Raw genomic sequence first — 21,184 nt, 5'->3', positions numbered from 1 at the left:
ATGAGATTTATAAGGACTTTTTTCAGTAGCCACCAGCTGCTGGGTATCAAAAGTCTGGAGAGGAAGCTTGCCAGCTTGGAGGTACAGAGCAACAGGATTAATATTTGATCCAGATTCTTATGATTCCCAGTGAGAGAACAATTGAGTGCATCTTCGTAGCTGTTTAAATCATGTAGCATTTTATGGACATCTTGCTTATCGACCACAACAGAATCCTATAAAAGAAGCAGAAATGGTGTGCAAGCCAGCCCTGACTGCTTTCTAACCCAGAATATTCCTGTAGCTTCATCTCCTTCCTAGAGCACTCCACTCACTACTGTAGATAGCTCAAGCAGCTATCAGCGCCTTACAGTGATGCTGCCCTGAACAGCCATGAGCATTGTCACTGCAGTGAGGACAATAAGGAATATTCTTTTTCTCCAGGATTAGCCATAAGACTTTGCGGTGCAAACATGTGATCCCATTGCTTTATGGTGCCTAGACAGAATATACTGACCTTAGTCATGTTCTAGAAGGCCAGAGGTGAACTCTAACAAATGACATCAGTTCTGGACACCATCATTTGAGAAGCACCAATTCCTTCTCACCAGCGTAATACAATTTAAACCCTAGAGAAAAAGAAGCTATCCAAGAGGAGGATATTGCCCACCAGCCATAATGTCCATGAACTTAATTGCTTTTTATGAGTAAAAGAGAAATTCTGGTACCTTCTATCTACAGGGAAGTGGAACACTCTTCTACTCCAAATGCTGAATGCTTGATGAACCCTTTACAATAACAGGAAGAGTAAAGTAGAAAAAAAATAGGCCTTGTACTAGGAACACTGAGGTCAACAGGATCACTCCAAGGTATGTCCCACAGACTGGGTAATGGTACAAAAGAACGGTCTTGAGCCAGTCTTAAGCTTGGTGAGGTCAGAGAATAAAGACCCACTTCATTAGTCTGTACCTCAGACAGGAGACAGCATATATGCATCTGCTGGGTTCGTTCAGACCCAGAAGAGGGAAACAACCTCCCTTATTATTTGGCATAATGGAGCATGAGCAAAAGCCACTTCTTCACTCCTACACAGTCTCTTGAATGACTCACAAAGAAAGCAACACCCACTTCTTTTGGGGCAAGCTTTCTTAGGAGTGACACCCTGAAAAAGAATGGGGAAAAGCATATAAAAGATTTAACTGGTCAAGTAGCTACAGCCATATTGAATTTACAAAGGAGGATGAGTCTATCTCCAAAGATTTATTCACTAAACTCTAGAAGTACTTCTAATCACCACTGCAAATTTGCAGGTGTATAATGTGTGTGGGCTGTACTATCAGGGAAGAAGACAACCCTTATCCTCCAATATCTCACTGAACTTCAGGTTGGGAAGAAAGTTAAATCTATTGACCTGAGAATTGCATTCACTGCAATTCAATGATAAAATGCAAAACCTAGAAAGGACAAGTCAGGCCTTCTGATATTTCAGAACATTCAGTCCTGTTATGGATTACAGCTGTGAAGTCTCAAGTGAGCACTGCTTTCTCACTAGATTTTACTCTTCACAGTCTTTCTCAATAGCAGTAGGGAAAGTTATTTTCCATTGTTTCAAATGCTATGAACACCACCTTCTTACTGACTCCAGATCACTCGGCAGTGCACAGTCTCATGGCATAATGAGTATCATTGGTTTGCTGGATAGTGGCCAACTTCAGGCTATTTCTGTCAAGATCTGAGGCAGAACCTTTGCAATCATGTTGGAGATCTTGGCTCCACTACCAATGATGATCCAGATAGCCTTGGAGCTGCTGTGTCAGCCCACGAGTGACATCAGCCCTGGATGTTTCCTGCTTGCTATAGTTTCCACATCAGTCTTTGCTCTCCTGGCTGCTACAGTAGGCACTGAATGAAGCCACCTCACTTGGGAGCAGGAGCCCAGAGCTTGTCTCCAACAGGACCTTCAAAAACTGCTCCAGCAGATGGAGCTTTTAACTCGTATCTTGCAATTTATACAGTTTTGTGGAGAATGACAAGTCGGGCATCTGCTCTTTTCTGAAATTCCCACACATAGAAGAGAAGCCTGTTATGTTCATCCCCTAAAATGATTAACCCTGGAAAATACACAACTCTTACAACTGGCAGGGCTTTGAATCCAGAGAGGTCAGGAGGAGTCAGTTCAGACAGATGGTCTAGGAGATGAGAGAGATAAGTATTTTCTCAGAAATTAGTTTAGTTTGAGTGTGTTAACAATCTTCCATTATCTAGTTCTCTGTCCTAAGGCCTGGAGGGAAATGAAAGAAGGTCACAGCACCTTTACATCATCCCATTAAAGGAAAGGAAGACCCAAAGTTCCTGCATCTCTTCTTATTTCATTTATGAGGAATATGTATGCCAAATGGGATCCACACTGACATCTGAAGATCTAGAAGACTTCACTCCTCAAAGCCAAGAGCAGAGGAATGAGGAGAGAAAAAAAAAAAAAAAAAAAAAAAAAAAGGAGAGACTGTTGTAGGAATAAGAAAATTCATGCATCACTCCATTCTTCCATTACATGGCAAGGTTCTTGGAACACATTTGACAACAGCTAGGTGTGGGGAAGGACTTTACAATAAAAGGTGTGAACAGTGTGTCTCTAGTATCAGGTAGCAAATTCCAGCAAGGGAATCAGATACCAAAAGAGGGAGATTTACATGATGTTTGTGGAAGAGATCCTCAAAGATACGGACATTTCACCTAGCTGAAGACAAATACTGGAATGCAAATGTGGAGGCAGAGCTTTCCCTTCCAACTGAGTGTCTTGAAAGCTGATCAGTTTTCCATGCTTGGACAGCTTTCCCACTACAACCACACAGCAGGACTGGGTTTTCCCTTGCTGACTTGCTTTCCTTTTCTCCAGTTGCCAAGCCCAGCCCCCAGCCTCCCGTAGCTTTGCCTCAGAAAGACATCTTTGCCTCCCAGTGCCAGTATGCAAAAGCCGGCCTGGCCAGTCACAACCAGGAGGCTCTTCCCCTGCTAGCCATGATCATCTTGACAGTTCTGCTTTCTCCTCACATCATCTGTCATCTCTCTCACTGCACCTCCCCTCCCTGAGACCAGCCTCCTCCATCTACTGCTTTAGGGTTGGGGGCAAGAAGAACAACGATCAATGCCGAAGTGAGAGCACTTACTCCTTCCTTCCTTCTCCCACTAGAGTGATAACACAAACAGAGCCAGGGTCAAGCCTGGATGGGACAATTAGGCTGGAAGAAAAGCTGTGAAAAACAGCAGTACCATAAGCTGCTCATGCAAAATCAGCTCATACTTCTGCTCTGAGAAAGGAACAGCTGGAGTGTTGATGTTTAGGTGTGATTCAGCTTAGAAAAGACTGCCAGAAAGATTTAAGGAAAAGATCCACATAGTCACAGGTCTGCACATCACTCTCCAAGCATCCATCATGGAGATAATAGCTCTACAAATACATCTGAGTCTGGACTGGGCACTCGCTTTTGTGTATCTTGGGATCCAGTTTGACAGCGCTACCAACAAATGTCACTCCTGATCTTGGGATTGCCTGTTAGTTCAGATCTGCTTCCTTCTGGCCTAGTTCTTATGATGAGTTTTATTACAGACATAAATGAATTCCACTGATGTAGTTCTTCACAGCACCAACAATTAAATTGTTGTGTACTGCAGTAAAATAATTCATACATAGTACTTACAGCTTCAAATAATTTAATTTAAACAGCTTCCATAATGAATACCAGTCAGAACTGTTAGTTACCCCGAGCAGAAGAGTCCTCCTCGTACTCCTGTATGCTATGCAGTAAAATAGAGTATCTGCTGGAGGACAGCATGGTTAAATGCAGTTTATCACAATTACATAGAAAACAATAGAGCACTTCTGGGCTAAAGAGCATCTACTCATGTTTTCTCATTATGTTATTGTTTCCAACACAAGCACAATGTCATCATGCCCCATCTGCCACCATCTTCATTCCACGCTAAACTTGCTGCTCATTTGGGTAACTGTTCTTTGCCAGACAACTTTGTTTTCAAGGGTAACATTAGAAATGTGGCATACTGGAACCATTTTTGGTGTCTAAAGAAGAGATTTTTGGGCAACAAACACAGAAGAAAGAATTCTTACTAAAACTTGTTTAAGCTGCTCAAAAAGAGTAAAGCTAATAAAAGAAAAGGTCTTTTCATGAATCAATTTTTCCATGGGACTTTCTCTCTGCTCATGTCTTGGACAGGTGTGTACTCTTTGGTGGGTAAAAAACTGGATGGCCAAGCCCCAAGAATGGGGGTGAAGGGAGTTACACCTAGCTAGTGGCCAGTCACAAGTGGGGTTCACCAAGCTCTGTACTGGGACCAGTTCTGTTAAATATCTTTATCGGTGTTCTGGATGAGGGGGTCAAGCGCAGCCTTTCTTTGCAGGAGACACCAAGTTCAGTGGGAGTGTTGATCTGCTGGAGGGCAGGAAGGATCTGCAGGGGAAAATGGACAGGGTGGATTGATGAGGTTCAACAAGGCCAAGTGTCAGATCCTGCATCTGGATCACAACAACCCCATTCACTGCTGCAGGCTGGGGGAAGAGTGACTGAAAAGTAGTCCAGAGGAAAAGGGCCAGGGGATGCTGATCAACAGCAGCTGAACAGGAGCCAGCATGAGCCCAGGTGGCCAAAAAGGCCAGTGGCATCCTGTCAGCAACAGTGTGGCCAGCAGGACCACAGCAGTGATTGTCCCTCTGTACTTGACACCACTGAGGCCACAACTCAAGCCCTGTGTTCAGGTCTGGGCCCCTCACTTCAAGAAAGACACTGGGGTGCTGAAGGGTGTCCAGAGAACAGAGCTAGTGAAGGGTCTGGAGAGTAAGTCTTAGGAGAAGCAGCTGAGGGAGCTGGGGAAGAGAAAAAGCCCATAGAAGAGGAAGTTCAGGTGAGACCTTATCCCTCTCTACTACTGCCCTGAAAGTAGGTTTGGCCTACGGGAGGCCTGGCCTCTTCTCTTAAGTAAGAACTGATGAGTCTCAAGCTGTGCCAAGGGATGTTCTGGTTGGATATTAGGAAAAATTTCTTTACAGAAAGGGTTGCCAAGCACTGGAACAGACTGCCCAGGAAAGTGGTTGAGTCACCATCACTTGGAGGTACTTAAAAAATGTGTAGATGTAGCACTTAGTGGTAGGTTAATGGTTGGACTTGATGATCACAGATGTAATTTCCAATCTAAAAGATTCTATGAAAATAACCAACAAAACAAAGAAGTCAAACTGAAAATTCTTCTTTCTTTATCACATATGAACCATCAGTTCTACTCAGGTGGAAGTTCAGCACAACAGAGTCCTGCCTTCAGTGGTTCATTGGAGCCACTCACTCTGGAACAAAGTTTCCAGTAAAACTTACTGTTTCTATGGACAAATAAGGCTGGACAGAAACAGAAGGCTACAGGAGAGCCTAACCTTTGTAGGTTTGAAGAAATTCAAAAGGGAGGGGAAATGTAAAACCATAACAGACTTTCTCCTGTTGCCTTCCATCCAAGGGTTCAGTAAAGTATTCAAATATTTGAAATTAGTCTTTCATTCTGGTATTTTAAGTGAAATCATAAACCTTTCTCTACTGGAAACATTTAGAGGAACCGGATCCTGTCTTGAAAAGTTGTATCGGAGCACACATAAACCTAACATGGGCAAAACCAGCTAAAACTTCTATTGCTACAAGTCTCTTTTTCCACATTACTGACTCTAAAAACCACTAAACAGGGTGATCCATAAAGCACAGCCCAAGCAGTGCTGCCTACTGGCACAATACAGAACAAACTGGTTCAAGGTGGTTTCAGCAGACAAAGTTGTGAGACAACAGCCCCAAAGACAGAACTTCTTGGATAGGGACAATCCAATGCACCAAAAAGAATAAAACAAGATATTTCTTTGAAGTTCAACTGAAATTTTACAAGACTCTCTAAAATCCAATGCTCTGGTTTTAGCTTCACGTTCAAAGCCACAGTAAAGCCACAGTAGCTTGTGGCTTTTCTAGCTCACTTGGACAAAACTAGATAAACTACTACATTGTTTAATACTCAGAATTTAGCATTCTGGATTCCAATTTCACTTCAGGCAGCTTCTGACTTGATACCCTTCAATAATTCTCATTCTGCTTGCCTCTCAGTTTTGCCATCAGTAAAATGGAGATAGCATGCATTCCACAGTGCAGTAGAGTGATGTGAAGGCTGACTGATTTATCAGAAGTTGTGAGATGCCTAGGAATACTCTGATGAAATGTGCCACATGTATGCACTATTTATTATTAACCTGACAGCACTGGAGCTCTTTTATTTTCCTGCCTTGCACACAATTCAAGTGCAGGATGCCTGAAGCGCTTTTGAATGGATGCCATGTGGCATTTTCATTGTAGCAGGTACTACCATTTAATTCTTAAATTCACAACTTTAACATCACATTTAAGTAGGATTTTTGCAATTAATTTTCCTTCTTCACTCAGTTTTAAAAGAAGAACATTTGGTTGGTCTTGGTTTCAGTCCAGTATCAGATCATTAAAATTATTAAAGGCAAACACAGGCAAGGAAAGAATCTCATAGAAGAATGGGCTCTTTGGTCCAAATCTTTAGAGGTGAAAATGGACAGAAACAAATACAGTAATACTACCAGGTAAATACAATAAATACAAGGTAAAATGATCATAACTACTCTTCTGAATTACAGATCAGTCACAAGGCTTCAAGATGCCTGAATCACTTTTCAAGATGGGACTTAAAAGTAACTTTTTAAACTGACAATATCAACAAATCTAAGCAGATTTGTATTTAGTTCTTAGTTAAGGACATCCTTCATCAGATGAATGAAAGCTTTTCTTGAATAAAGAGTACCTGGTGTATGAAGTTAATTTTGAGTACTATTTATGGGACCAGATGTGCAAGAAAACATTTTAAACATTTTATTCAATGATCCTTACATTTACTATTTTTACTACAGAATAGCTCATTGATGACACAGTATCTGCAAGTTAAAATAATTCACATGCCCACGCTGCAGCAGAGCTGTGGACAAGGAGAAAATAGCTGGGCAACTGTAAAGATAGAAATCAAACCAGATGTAACCTACATTTTGTTTCACCCCAGACCTGAAAGGGGGCTTAAACAGTTTTAGTCAACTTTCCAACAACAACATTTTATCAGCTAACTAGGAGGAAACTTAAGCAATTTCAGCTCTTGAAGAAAACTAGTGGAGACTGTTACAAATGCCCCAAAATAGCATGATATAGATTCATAGATTTTTAAGACCAGAGGGAGCACTAAATAGACCTACAATACAGCGGTGACCTCCACTGTAAGTGGTAGCAAGGCTATAATTAAATACCACTGACAAATGAGTTCTGAAATCACAGCCAATTGTTCTCCTGGGACAGAGGATCTGTTACTTAGTACTTCGGTTTAGCTATCTTCTGCCTCAGGCAAACTGGGAGTCACCACACTGGCAGCAGCAATGACAGGGAAAACATCCCAGAGCTCAAGAATGACTGTCATGCCATACTAGTGCAGATCCCAAGAGATTTTCATAGGCAGAGCCCTGCTTATCCATCCCAAATTTCAGCTTGGGCTGTCGGCATTTCAAAGAGCATTTCGTGCACACAGAGGTATTTGTTAAGCTCTTCTCTGGGAATGCCTGCTGCCCAGTCCTTAGCTCCAGCTACATTGTAAACTACTTAGGCTCAATCCAACATGCTAAAAAGCTAAAAACCAAAGAGCAGACAATCTCAGCTCTCGAATCAGCAGCTGTGGTTCTCCATTAATATACTCAGCCTTGCTGCCTTCACTGTCACTGTTAAGAGACCGCACGGCTCAGTGAAACACAGTATGGGAATGGGAAAGAGCCCACTCGAGTCCTATCCACTCATAATTATTCCTCGAGCCTTTCTTTTAGTGGAGCTCCTGACAGACAGCAGTACCTATGGAGCTGTCACTTCCAAGGGGCTGAAAGGATAACAGTGCTTCACACCACTCTTCTCCCCTGGGAGGCTTCAAAGGGCACTAATCTGGTCACTGTTGTCTTTGTACTCCAGGCTCCCCTTGCTGTCTGCAAGCTGGAAATCTGTTCTCCTCTCTGCTTAAGTTTAACCTATGCTTTGGTCTCCTTTTGCCTGCTCTTCTGAACCTAACAGTTCCCACAGGAGCATGGTGGGGCTGAATCCATGGGTTTTCATTAGTTCCATTTGGTCACTGTGGGAGTACATTCGCCTTCCTTAAAACACATCTACATTTTTGTGATATATTGCAGGTCATCAGAAGTAGATCCATATTTGGGCTAATCATGTCGGTACATTATAAAATAAGCTACATTGTTATGTGTAATAGATATAGAGTAAAATTTTTTAAAAATCAGGATTCAGAAATTCTACAAATTAAAAATACATTGCTCTTTTCTGCAGATTGTCATCCAAATCAGTTATGGGGTTTTGTCTAAATATTTTAATCTGAATGAAATCACCATTTCTCACAAGGAAAACATTTACAGTCTGTCTGATTCTGATGTGTCTTAGCCGGTCAAAATGTAACTTCACATGTCTCTCAATCAAGCATACCACACTAAAGTGCAGGCAAACACCAGACTGCCTTAAAGATACATTTCTGTGTTAGATGCAAAGTAGAGATAATATGTACAGGCATATAGGCCTCATTCATGTCTGTTCAAAACCAGCAGGCTTTGGAATTTGTTGTAGATGTGTTCATTACTGCAGTTGAGACACAACTGAGCATTTCAGCTTAAGTAATGAAGGAAAAGAAAATTTAGGAGGAGGCAGCCAGCAAGCCAAATTACAAATTGATCACTGGAGCCCTACCTTTTTTCTTTTTTTTCAGTGAAGAAAAAAAAAAACAGTCAGATCTCCAACAACACAGTGCCCACTAGAGGAACTCTGCAGAAAGAGGATTTTGCCATTTTTTGCAGCATCCAATGTTTACTCAAGAGGTCTTCAACACAATAAGAAACTTATAGTCATAACAATATCATCATATTCCAAGCTCTGGGATCACACAGCTCTCAGTACCTAAGCTGCCAAATTTTCAGCTAGATATGACTGTATGCGTTTTGCCCCATCTTTGACACTAATATAAACCTACCTCTAGCTCTGGTTATCCTGAGAGATATAGCAATGCTACTGCTTCACAGTGGCAATATATCTATACTTAATTTTTTATGTTCACTGATCTCCTGTTACCTTCCTTAAAGTCAAAGTGTGAATTACAAGGACTTACACAGATCTCCCATTACACCAGAGGTCTGGTAGGCATCATGCAGGGTAGTTCCTTTGCACAGCCCCCTGCCTCCTACCACACCAAGTCCCAGAGCAGGTCTCAGAGAAGCCACAGAGAAAAAGGCAAAAGACAGAAGTGAAAACACACAAATTTTGGTTACCTTATCAGCTTTTTCTGTCCTAGACAGAAAAAATAATCACTTTTCCTCTTCACAAACTTCACCTTTTTCTTTTTTCCTTTATCTTTTTATTCAGCAATTTATTAAGGAATGATTCCACACACTTCTTCCCCATTTAGAGAAAGACTTTGGGGAATATAAGCAATTTCAACCACATACAGAAAGAAGCTTAAGGAATTCACCTGTAAACACAACTGAACTATGAAATTTGCAGATCACAACACTAGCCACTCTCTTCATGGCTAGCCATTCCTCAACTCTTGTTCCTGACCAGCCTCAGTGGAGAAACGTGCCTTTAGCTCCAAGGATTTCCCCTATATTGCCTTGAGAAGAAAGGTACTGAGAGACTCTCTGACCCTGAAATTCAGACTTGCAAGATGGATGCAGCAGGAATTACCAGAAAATCAAACACCTGCCTGTGGAGACACACTAGAGGTTTGGAAAATTCAGACAGTGTAGTTTTTCTCAAGTACCAAGGCAACAATCCACAAAGAAATGAAAATCCACCCAAGAGACTATGGAGGGCGAGAAAGGCTTCTGAATAAATGCAGCAGCCAAGCAAACTATGGAGTCTGCCAGCACTATTAGAGACTGAAGTCTGTTTTTAACCTACAGCTCAGATTCCTACATCTACCAAAGAACTGCTTCTTTCTTTTCTGATAAAGTTCTCTTGCCAAATACCAGTCCATTATATTCACTCAGGTTACTTAACTGGTCAAATTCCATGAGTAAGAGGAGGAAGATCATACCTCAGAGCAAAATCCTGAGAGTCAAGTACACCTTTCCTCCTTGCCCTTACATTGCAAACTGCAGACAAATACACCTGCTCTATCTATTAAGCAGTTAGAGCTTTGATGAGAGTTAACAGGAAAAGCAAGATTTTTACATATGTTTTCAGTGCCTTAGAACCACAAAACACTTGCCAGCTTTGTGCTAATTAAACACTCAGAAACAATCCAATGGGCTTTCTTTGCTATTCTGCTTTTTATGCATAGAGGAACAGAGGAAGTGCAAACTATGCCATTCTGCTTGGGTAGCCTTTTATGCTCTCTTTGCTTCCCCTGACAGCACAAGGTCGAGGCGAGTGTTGAGCATGGAGGGTGAAAGGGGCAGGCTGAAACCAGCAGCCACAGCAGGGAGAGCACCACTGCAGACAGGTAGGCCACTGTACAAGGAAAAGCATCTGATCAGCATCTGAGGTTCACAGCAGAGGACATTTGGGGGAGGTCAGTGGAGCACATGGGTCAGATTAAAAAAAAAAAAAAGTCAAAAAGCTCTCTTTCTCCTATTGCTTGTATCAGCACCCTGCAGTGCAGCATCTGCTCCATGTCACCAACAGGGAAGAGGCTTCACTGCTGCTCAGGCTCTGTCTTTACCAGCACAACTGCAGCCTGGCCTGGGACAGGTCTGCCTACTCACAGCGTGACATTGCACAGAGTAGCAGGAAACTGGGAGACTGCTGTTGAAAAGAAAGATGAGGAGCACTCCTCAAAGACAGCCACTTAACAAGGAGAACCACCTTCATTTCTAACTGCATGTCCTAGCTAAAAAACTGACAATCAAACCAAGTCGTTCTACTGGGTGTTCAGGCATTATCATCATTTACTTGTCATCCTAAGATATTTATATGTCTCTATCACTGTCATACAGAACCATGTGGGAGTCTCAATACCTGGAGTATAGGAAGCCCCACTGGCTACATATTTTAGATACAGAAACTGAGACACAGGGGGTAACCAGGTACATATCCTCTGCAAAGAAAGGTCAATTGATTCAGTCTTGAGTTCTTTAGTCTGCCAGCAAATCACTCCAGGGATGCAAAAAGACTGTGGCAGAAATGGAAATCAGCCTCTTAGGTGCTAACACCCTTCTGACCAGACCATTCAAGTTCTGTTGCCCTGCTCCACTTTCTTTATATGTTACACCTTGGTCTCTTTGCAGAATAATGAGGTGAACAAGTGTACATGCAGGCAGGGCCTGGAGAGCTGACACAGCACAACTGGCAAAGGTGTCAGTAGCACAGAATGTGAATCCAATGTACTCAGGTCTCAGCCCTATTTCAGAGCAAACACATTCAAATACAAATGAGTTCTGCTTCAAGTAGATTGTGACATCCACAGTCCCTTCTATCCCCCCACATATACTTCTCTCAGCCTCTAGCCTGTTTTGTACACATTTATCAGCCCCTGGACCTGTTTAGAGATGGAAGAAGGGCAACTGCTTTGCTCTGCAGGGTAGGTTTACAATGGCAGTGAACCTGTCTGCAATGAAGGATTGTGGGGGAGACATACACATACACCAAAAGTCACATTGCTGTCTCTGGACAGCAATAACATGGCAGTTGCCTTGCTTTCTATAGGGAGAGAAAACAGCTTTTCTGTCCATCAAGTTCAAAGTTAGTCAGCAAAGAAACAAAGAGGTAAAGTGAAATTAGAAGTTAGCCAAGGACAGACGGCCATTCTACCATTTCATCACATGGATTACCACCTTGTCCTGCTCCAGGGAGCACTCAGTGCTGACGGTGAAGTGCAGAGGCTCATCTTCTTTGAGTAGTGACAGAGTTCACTGGACAGACGTGTTCCTCCTTCGAGTCTCTCCCTGGAGCTTTGTGGCACCATTTCCAGCATCCTCAAGGTGTCTAGGAGGATTACTGCCCTCCATTTTTCACCAAAACATAACAAAAATTACCTTGTGGCAAATGCCCTGCACACCTCCGTAGCAGAATAAGGATGAAAGCAACAGCTACAGCCTGTGCTGTCTTGCTTGGGGCTATATTTACTGCTGATTGACCTCCATGACAGCTGCTTAGCCCAGCAGAAGCCTGTACAGTAATAATAAATCAACTCTTCCTCCCACCTTTTATTTTTTTATGGCAAAACCAAAGGAAAATAAACCCTCCTTCAGAAATCAAGTTGGAAAGAGAAGTTTCTGATTTTGCTGACTTTCACATAATTATTACTAGTTACTTTAATTTCAATCTTATTTAGTAACGCCAAAAAATTCTAGTTTAGATCCAGGCTGTGCACACTTTGGGACTGAGCAGGAGCCAGCAGGTTGGTCTGTGGGCTCACAGAGAACGCTGGTATCCAAACTCCATCTAGATTTAGTCCTCCAGAAGCTTGGTCATCCCATTCTCTTTGCAAGAGCCAAGAACTCTTCTTTTATTCTACCAGGCAGGCAAAACCAATATGGAGCTGTAATACTATACTATTATACTGTAATATATAATACTGTAAAGAGTCTATATAAGCTTTGGTTTACCCTTCTGTAACATTTTATAAAAGAACATTTTCATCTTGAGGCTTTTTTACCCAATTTTGTCACTCTTCACCAGCTCATCTAACACCAAATAGCAGTCTCCCTGTACCCAACCACCTGCTTCACTTTTCAGAGGAGCTGTCCAAGCTTGGACTGAGAGGTTTAACATCTCTTTTGCCCAAGGTCTGCAGCTGACCTGCAACCCAGCAGAAAAGAATTGTAGCCCCACGGTCATCCATAATACAAGAGGGAAACTACAAGAAGATAGCTGTCAGCATGTGCTGCAGCCAGACTATTTGAACCAATGGCACTCACTACACAGGGTGAACCTCCCTGCAGGGAAGTCTACAAAACATATCCAGCTCTGGAGTTGCTCTGGAGTTAGTCCACACTTAGTGAGGGGGGTCCTTGGCATCTTCTGTGAAAGGCTATGTAGGATCTAGATTCAAATCCTGTGGCTCCTGCTCAGTTTTAATATTTATCATTAAGGAAAACAAATGGTGCTTAAACCCCACTTTGAAGTTTCAAAGCATTTCACAAACATTAATATCTGGACACATCATCTTTCTCTGGTGCTCATCTGGCAATGCATCAAAAAATTGCCACCAGAATAGAAAAAAGATTATCATTTTAAATACAACCAAAGAAACTTAAACCAGGAAGAATGAGCAAGCAAAAGAGATGGGGAAAACTGAACTGCTGCAAAATTAAGTCATGGGCAGAGTTCTTACCAGCTTTCTGCCCAATGGCCAGTGCTGTGACTTAAGAAATGACATAAAACAGCAGATTTGCCCCTTGCAATATTTACTCCACAGACCTTGGAGATGATCAATTCTAGAGTTTTGCACTGGTGAGTGAAGATCTGGGCCCATCCAAAGCGTGTGCCAGAACTGCCTGCTGTCCTCTAGAACAGCAGAGCACCAAAACAGAGGGTCTGTAACTGTTTATTGCCAGTGAATTCAACAACCAATTTATATTCATCGATCAAGGGATATGCAAGTGGAAGCAAATATTATGGTCATGTTCATTTGTTTCTGATTACAAAATGTATGTAAATGTATATGCAAATTAAGTGCAAGCATCAGGCTCACGGCAAAGTGCCAAACTATCCCTTAGTGTTAGGAAGGTTAGGGCGGCTGGCAGGGAGATACAGTGACTGCAAGTGAGGCTGGGCAGTGCCTTCAGATATGCTGGGCTGCTCCAAAGGGGCAGGAGGAGGATAACTCCCATGGTAACTTGTCACTTTAAATGAAACCGAGGGGCTATAGAAAAATCTGTTCCCAATGCAGTTAGAAGTGTGATAATTACAGAGCAATGGGCTCCTCTGTCATTCAGCAGGCAGCATCCCCAGGAAATCTTGCTCTGTAATCAAGGGAAGAGGTGCAATCAAGCCCGTATTCAGCCTTCGTTTAGAAACAGCCCCTGCAGGCAACACAAAGGCTTCAGCATGGTGCTTTGTGAAGTTGGTGATCAACATCTTGGTTCTGCAACTACGAGCGGAGTTAACGCCATTTCTAAGCACATCTTCTGTTCACCTTTCCTCAGAAAGTCCATGAGTCTTGGAAGAAGAATGAGGGTTTAGGCCAAAATACACTTGCACAAACTGTTGCATTCACACTGTCCACATCTTTGAGCTCACCCTCTACACAGCAGTGTCAGAGAAAGGGAAAATTTCTTGCAGACCGACAAGATGATCCTGAATGAGCAGATAGAAACAACCTCATGTGGCTTCTACAGCAGCTGAGCTTGCAAAATTTGCACAGGGAAGGTTTTCTTGGGTTTTTTTCCCTGAAATATGAAAGTATCTGTGATGATCAAATTCTACAGGAACCTTATTCTCTTGGCAGCAGCCGGATTCCACAGAGACTGATGAGGTTTATTAGAGGGGAAGATGTCTCTGAGTTCAGCTTTTATGCCTAATGCCACCACTGCCCAGAAACACACAACTAATAGCTACTCAAATCAGCCATCCTTTGTACCCTACAGAGCTGTCAGATTCAGTGAACCAGTTTACTCCAACTGAAATAAAAATAGTCTCACATTTTATTCAAAACAGCTGAACCTTCCAAAGTGCACGTATTTCCACTCCCACTGTGTAAACTCAGGCACAGAAACTGTACCTGCCCAGCTACCATCTGGGCATGTGACTGCCATGATATGCACAATCCTACTAACTCTGGGTGCACATGAAGTGCCAAAAATTTTTTTGCACATTGGGGGCACATTCTAGACAGGATTCACAGTTGCATCTCAGTATGGAATGGTTGTTCTCTGTTAACATTCATCATAACTGGAGCTGCATTTGGAGTTACAATAGCCCATAATACTGTACATGGAGCTTCATTCCATCACAGTACAGAATCAGCAGGTTCCACTCTCTATTTACTTCTTCAGTCTCCGGCCACAAAATAAATGAGTTTGCTACGGTTTTACCATCTGCAGACATAGGTATCAGTCAATAGCCAAGTAATGGCGTGGACACTGTCAAGAGAACTCATTATTAAAAAGGTACATATTACATTTAGCTGTTCAAACAGAACTTGTTATTGATCAGATCCCATCAGTTCCCAGTCAAAGAGTCAGCTCTGGTGATGAAATTAAAATATACACATAGACTACAGACTAGAAATACTGTAAAGGAGTGAAGGTTCCCCCACCCCAAAATGGGAGTTGCCGATATCCAGTTGAGAGACCAATCTTTTCCAAAAGGGAGACTGGGAATAAAATAACCGTGTTACTTCTGCATATTCAGAGGCATAATAAAAATACACAGCAAAAGGGAACAGTTCTGAAAACAAACATCTCGATCTCTTGGGAAAAAAAAGCAAACAAAGAAAATACAAGTTGTTTAATGGCCAATCAAGCCACGGGCAGGAAGAGCCTGTAACCATTTCTGCCATTCCTGCCACATCCTACTGTTTATCAGTGAAGGTTCTGCCACACTCACTGAATTGAAAGACAACATCTTACGCTTTTCAAAGTCAGACAAAAAGACAGCTATACTTAATTTGGTTCCTGGTTTTTTTCTTGCCACTTTTCTTTGTTTGCTTGTTTCCATTTACTGGACAGCCTTTTCTTTTGGTTTTCCCATTCATCTGCACAGACGCTGTAACATTTTTTTCAATGACAGCATTTAAAACACAGAAATCATCACTGCTACAGCACAAAGGAAGCAGAAAACAAGGCTGATTATAAAATTCTAACATAAACCAAATATACATCATTTAGTAATATATGAGAAAACAAGAAGAACCGAACAAGGTAATGACTGTGGAAATCTCTACAATTGATTGATTGATTGAAAAAGTTCTCTGCACAGCATCTTCTTTGAGAGTGAAAAGACCCCAGTTAACGGTGAGTCAAAAGTGTTTCCTTAAGAAGGAACATTGTGACAAACTTCTTTGCTCACCCTTAACAGCAGGTTGGGCTGGAAACTGATGAATCACTATAGGAAACAAACAGCAATGGTGACTCACGGCTTCAAACAGTAACAATAACACTGCTTTATCCATGGTGTCTACAACAAAAATATCCCTGGATAGGGAAGATGTATTTCAGATTGTTCCACCCACCCAGGAAATGTAGAAAGTCCACCCCCTGAGCTCTGGTTGGAGTTTTCACAATTGCCCCACAATTGTGAAAACTCCAACAGGAATTCCTGCTCACTTACAGTGCTTTCTCAAGAGGTTCACTGAAACCCATACGCTGTGGATGTCTTGAGCAGCTCTCCGAGGAGTCTGGCTCCATCAGCCCAGCAGTAGACAGAGCCTTATATCTTTAGGTTTCAGGGTCCACATGCCTGTGTGGCTCTTGCAATCTTCTATCACCATAGCTGGCATTTAGACCTGAGGTGTGTCTGTTCCATCAGCACATGAGGCTCAGGCTAGTGGCCCAGCTCCTGAACTGCCTGGTCACACCCAGAAGTCTGTCCAGACCCTCATAACTCATGGCTCAAGCACAGAAAATAGTTCTGGCTCATTAATGGTTTGGACTAACCAGGTCAGAGCAAATAGCCAGGAAGAATTCTGATGCTCAGCATTTCACAGGCTCACATCTCCTGTCTAATGCTCATGTACTGTTACTGCATTATTTGGATATAAAGCCAAATTTTCTGTTATTATTACAATCACCTTAAAATGAATGCACATATGGATGCTATGTTTATTTTCCAAACCTTCCCTTCCTCTAAAACATGTTTGCTTCTTCATCTAAATGCAGACTGTAAATGTAGAGCTGTAGGGCTTTTTACTTAGACATCAAGAATATAAAGACTGTTTTCACCACTTCTCACATTGTACAGACTAAACTTTGGTTCATTTAGTTTCACTCCCAAAAGAAGTAAACATGGTAGTCATGAAAATATATTATTGCAAATATTTCCATTATGACAAAATTTCAGGTTGGGGTTTTTTTCCTTGAGACTGGACACTTCTTGTCCAGGTTTCATCTTCGGTTCGAGCCCAAACTTAAACCAAATTTGTTTAATGTGGTATTTAAAGCCAAATGTCATAAATAACATTGTGATAAGATTCTCAAATTCACACAGGGATTTTCAGCAGTCTTACTAAAGTCTCCTGCACATACAGAATTAATTACCATCACATTGCTAAAGACCAAAGGAAAAATCTGAAATAAACTTCATCATGTGGTTTGCATGACTTAAAACTTTCAAACTCACATTCAAAAAGAGAGTACCAAACAGTGCAGAAACATTCAAATACCTTTGCAACACTAAGTAAGATCAATTCAAAAAGCAGTTTAACCAATTTAATCAAGGATGCTAAAACAATCAAGGTGCCATTCAGTGATTAGTATGCAGGCAATTGAAGGGAAGCATGGGGCTTCCACAGGCTAGCAATAGCTAACATCAAATAAGTATGCAATGTCCTGTCAATCAGTTGTATTAGCACTATATATCTATGGCTCCTGTTTGCTGACACTTCACTCAGTTTTCAGGGACTACTGAAAAAAGCCAGCCATTGCTTGTACCAACACTAACCTAAGGTACTTCTTAGTTTTATTTACCAGTTTATGTTCTCTACCCTTATTAATAAGTTGCAGATGAAATAAATGATGATGATGAAAATCTGTACACACTACAAGTGCAATATCCTTTCAGAAAGACACTTGTTGCAGTTGCTCACACTCTCTATCTACCATCTATCCCAGTTCATTCCTTCCATTTGGAAAAACAATGTTCAACTGGAACTTGAACTCCTTTGACAACCATCAGTAGGAATAAGAACTCTGTCATAGCCCTGCTAAACAACAAATTAACTCTCTGGATTGCATAAATGTCAGTGAGAAGCAGGGAAGTATTCTCTTACCTTCAGAACACAGTTTGCCAGCGTATCCAGTGGCTGAGCAGTCACAGTGTGGCTCGCCATCCAGAAGGAAGCAAGTGCCACCATTTTCACAGGGGTTTTCTGAGCAAAGTCCTTCCATTTCCAGTCGGACCCCTTGACTGCCCAGGAGCTGCGGCTCAGAATTGCCGTATTTCAGATCCAGGATAAATCCTTGAAACGGAGGCTCACTGAGAACACCATCAAGAGTCAAGGCAGCAGGACGGATGTCCAGCGGGACTCCCCCAATGAAAAGGTCACTGACGATATTCATGTACTGGCGCTGTGGACGCACCTCACCCGCCTTGGCCTCGCCATCCAGCACCAGCACGGTCCGAAGGCGATTGCGGCTGACCATCAGGAAGTGCCAGCTGCTGTCGTTCACCTGCTTGTCCGTGGTGACGGTTGTCTCCGCACAGTCCACGCTGAACTGCAGCTGGATGCGCCCATCAACCAGGGACAGACAGAGGAAGTCACAGACACCCCCATCATCAAAATAGAGAAGTAGCCCAGCAGAGACATTGGTCTTGAACTGGAAGCTGAGTTCGCTCCTAGTGCTGGCATCCCAGCGGAGGTAGCGGGCCCACTGGTTGGGGATGCCCATGAACTCCAGACCCAAACAGAGACCCAGCAAGGAGCCCAGCAGCAAACTCACCTTCAAGGTGAAGTAGATAGAATGCAGAGTGAAACCCATTGTTTCAAGAATCTGCTCTTCCTCAGGAGAAAAAAAGAAGCCACACAACTGGGAAGAGAAGCCCAGCAGTCAACACCAAATGGTAAATCCAAAAGGAAGAGAAGAAGAGCAGAGACAGTGGCAGAGAGCAGGAGAGTGAGTGGAAGTGAGACTGCAAGTGCACGTGACTAAGAGGAAGTGTGCCCTCCCAAGGAAAGATCTCAATTATCCTTTAGGAACCAGAGGCTTTTATCTAGAAGTACAGGGTACATGAAGTGACTTCTCCAGATGGTGTACGTCTCTGAAGGGCAAAATAACCTACAGTGATTTGTTTTGGCAGAACACAAAGGTGACCCTGGTGTTCCTGGAGGAAGGAAAGGGAGAGCCAAAGCCCAAGCCGAAAATCCTTGTTTTCTATAAGTGATGACAATATTGACGGAGATGGCAGTGAGACAGAAGACAGAGTGAATTCATAAAGCACGTGAACTTCAAGAGGGCAAAAATAAAGTCAATCTTCATGATGCACTGGTGGATACCCAGCCCATAATTCACTGCTTGGCACTCACGGAGCTTGCAGGACCTGCGGGGTCAAGACAAAAAAAGAAAGAGAAAGGTTAATCTTACTACTCACCATACCTTTACCATGAAGCTTACTAACATCTTGTCCAATAACTCACTTATATTTCTTAATACTCTGGACACTTCTTCATGCTTGCAATTGGCTGTACAGGTCTCAAAAGCAGCAAGGACATCTATGTCCTCAAAACCAAGATGCCAAAATAGAAAACTCACCAAGTCATCTGCATGCTTAACAATTATGAGCAACGTAAAAATACACCAAATTATTTAACTCCTTTGATGGATGCAGTCTCATTGACTTTACTGAGAAATTGCGCTGGAGCTTTCCCAGTAACAATTACCTCTCCATGAAAATGCTTAGGGCAAAGACCAGAGTTCCTTGGAGTTTAAAAGCTGGTAAGGGCAATAGATGCCATTATCCAAACTTCCCATTCCATTGCACACCAAGGAAGCTTTAGAGAAGACAACCCTACTGTCAGCCTGTCACACAATAGCTGCTTTTACTTTACAAGTCTTGCATACTTCAGAGACTCTACCATAGACTTCTGCAACCTGGAAACATGTGCTATGCAAATTATATATGGCAACCTGCAGCTTAGATGATAGCAAACGTGTAGCTTAAATGCTAAGAATTGTCTAAGCAGTTAGCCACTTATACCCTGGTCTAGTGGCTTGGCAAAAAGGCCAAAGTCATCCCTAATTAAGAGCAAAGAATTCTAACTGCCTTCAATGAGTTACATCTGTTAACACTGGGTTAACACACTTTGCATACTTGCATGTGGGTGACTATGCCTAGTGTAGGAGGATGTTTAAAGTGACAAGTAAAGGCAGCACAAAGCTAGGCTCATTCTTTGAAAATTCTACCCAAGAAGAAAGTTAAGTTTTCTATTAACACAGGTGTTTGTTCCCAAAAATGGGTCGGACACAAGAACAGCTCTGGAATGGCTAACATTAGCATTGACACAGAGCAGGAAAGGAGGTGATGAGAATCAAGGCCTTCAGCCTCATTGAAGTCAGCATGAACACACCTTCCACAAACTGGAACACAAATACTGTGAGGCAGTATTTGCTTGGGAAAAGTGTTTTGTGCTGTGGATTGTGAGAGTTGTTCACAGCAGATGCCTCTCAGTCCCATCGCCCATCTTGCTCTGAGGGAGAAGGCACACAGACACTGCAGAAGTGTGCACCACTGGAAAGCTTCTGTTTGGTTGGGACAGAGGCTGAGCTGGAGGAGAATCACTGAGCAAACAGAGGGGAGAGCTCACACAGTCACATCCTCACCTGCCCCAGGGACCTGCAGAAGCCCTAAGTCTCCAGAGCTGTCGGTCTGACAGATTTAGCCAGCACAAAAAACAAGTCACTTACAAAACAAAAGGGATCAATTAAAAGAAAACCTGCAAGTTGGAGAGAAATGTGAGCTTTCAGTGCCCAGTGGAAACCAGGCCTGTTCCCTGCAGCTGCCTGAGTGGAGCATGTTAGCTAAACTGCTATAAACACAAATAAAATCAAGTCAAAACCAGAGGGAAGATAATTCCTTTTAATTGTTAACAGCTTGGCTGAGGAAAATGGAAGGTGGAAAAAGAAGGTGTTACGAGAGGTGTAAAATGAAAAAATAATTAAACACAGAATCCAGTTGCTCAATTCATTTGTCTTGTCAATATTCACAATGTTGGCTAAGTTCATGGGGGTTTTGGGTGGCCCTGAAAAATTACCTGGGAAAAAATTTATGTGGTTCTTCTCCATTTACTTTTCTTCTCTGTGCTTCCTAGTGGATCCACTAAAATGGCCCATGATTCATGGAAAAGAATAGAGTGAGAGAAAGGTAAGAGAGAAAGTGATGACCCAAGCCTGGAATTACTGATGAGATGGAAATAGGAACATCATAATGTGTGCAAATTAGCCAGTGATGTGCTTCCAGCAGCTCACAGC

At 42.4% G+C, this 21,184-nt stretch overlaps 1 protein-coding gene across 8 annotated transcripts in view; it reads right to left on the bottom strand.

Annotated features, from left to right (window-relative positions):
- Nucleotides 1-18,697, bottom strand: part of NRXN3 (neurexin 3) — a 906,050-nt gene extending 887,353 nt beyond the window's left edge. For all 8 annotated transcript variants that reach the window (XM_063399086.1, XM_063399087.1, XM_063399090.1 and 5 more), the window contains exon 1: nucleotides 17,989-18,697. In XM_063399086.1, coding sequence (XP_063255156.1) covers nucleotides 17,989-18,697 — 709 coding nt within the window. The remainder of the gene's footprint in view (nucleotides 1-17,988) is intronic.
- Nucleotides 18,698-21,184: the final 2,487 nt, after the last annotated feature.

The sequence above is a fragment of the Prinia subflava genome, chromosome 5, assembly GCF_021018805.1.
Source record: "Prinia subflava isolate CZ2003 ecotype Zambia chromosome 5, Cam_Psub_1.2, whole genome shotgun sequence".
Classification (NCBI taxonomy): domain Eukaryota; kingdom Metazoa; phylum Chordata; class Aves; order Passeriformes; family Cisticolidae; genus Prinia; species Prinia subflava.
Note: the sequence above shows the minus strand (reverse complement) of the source record. Positions and strands in the feature narration are given on the sequence as shown.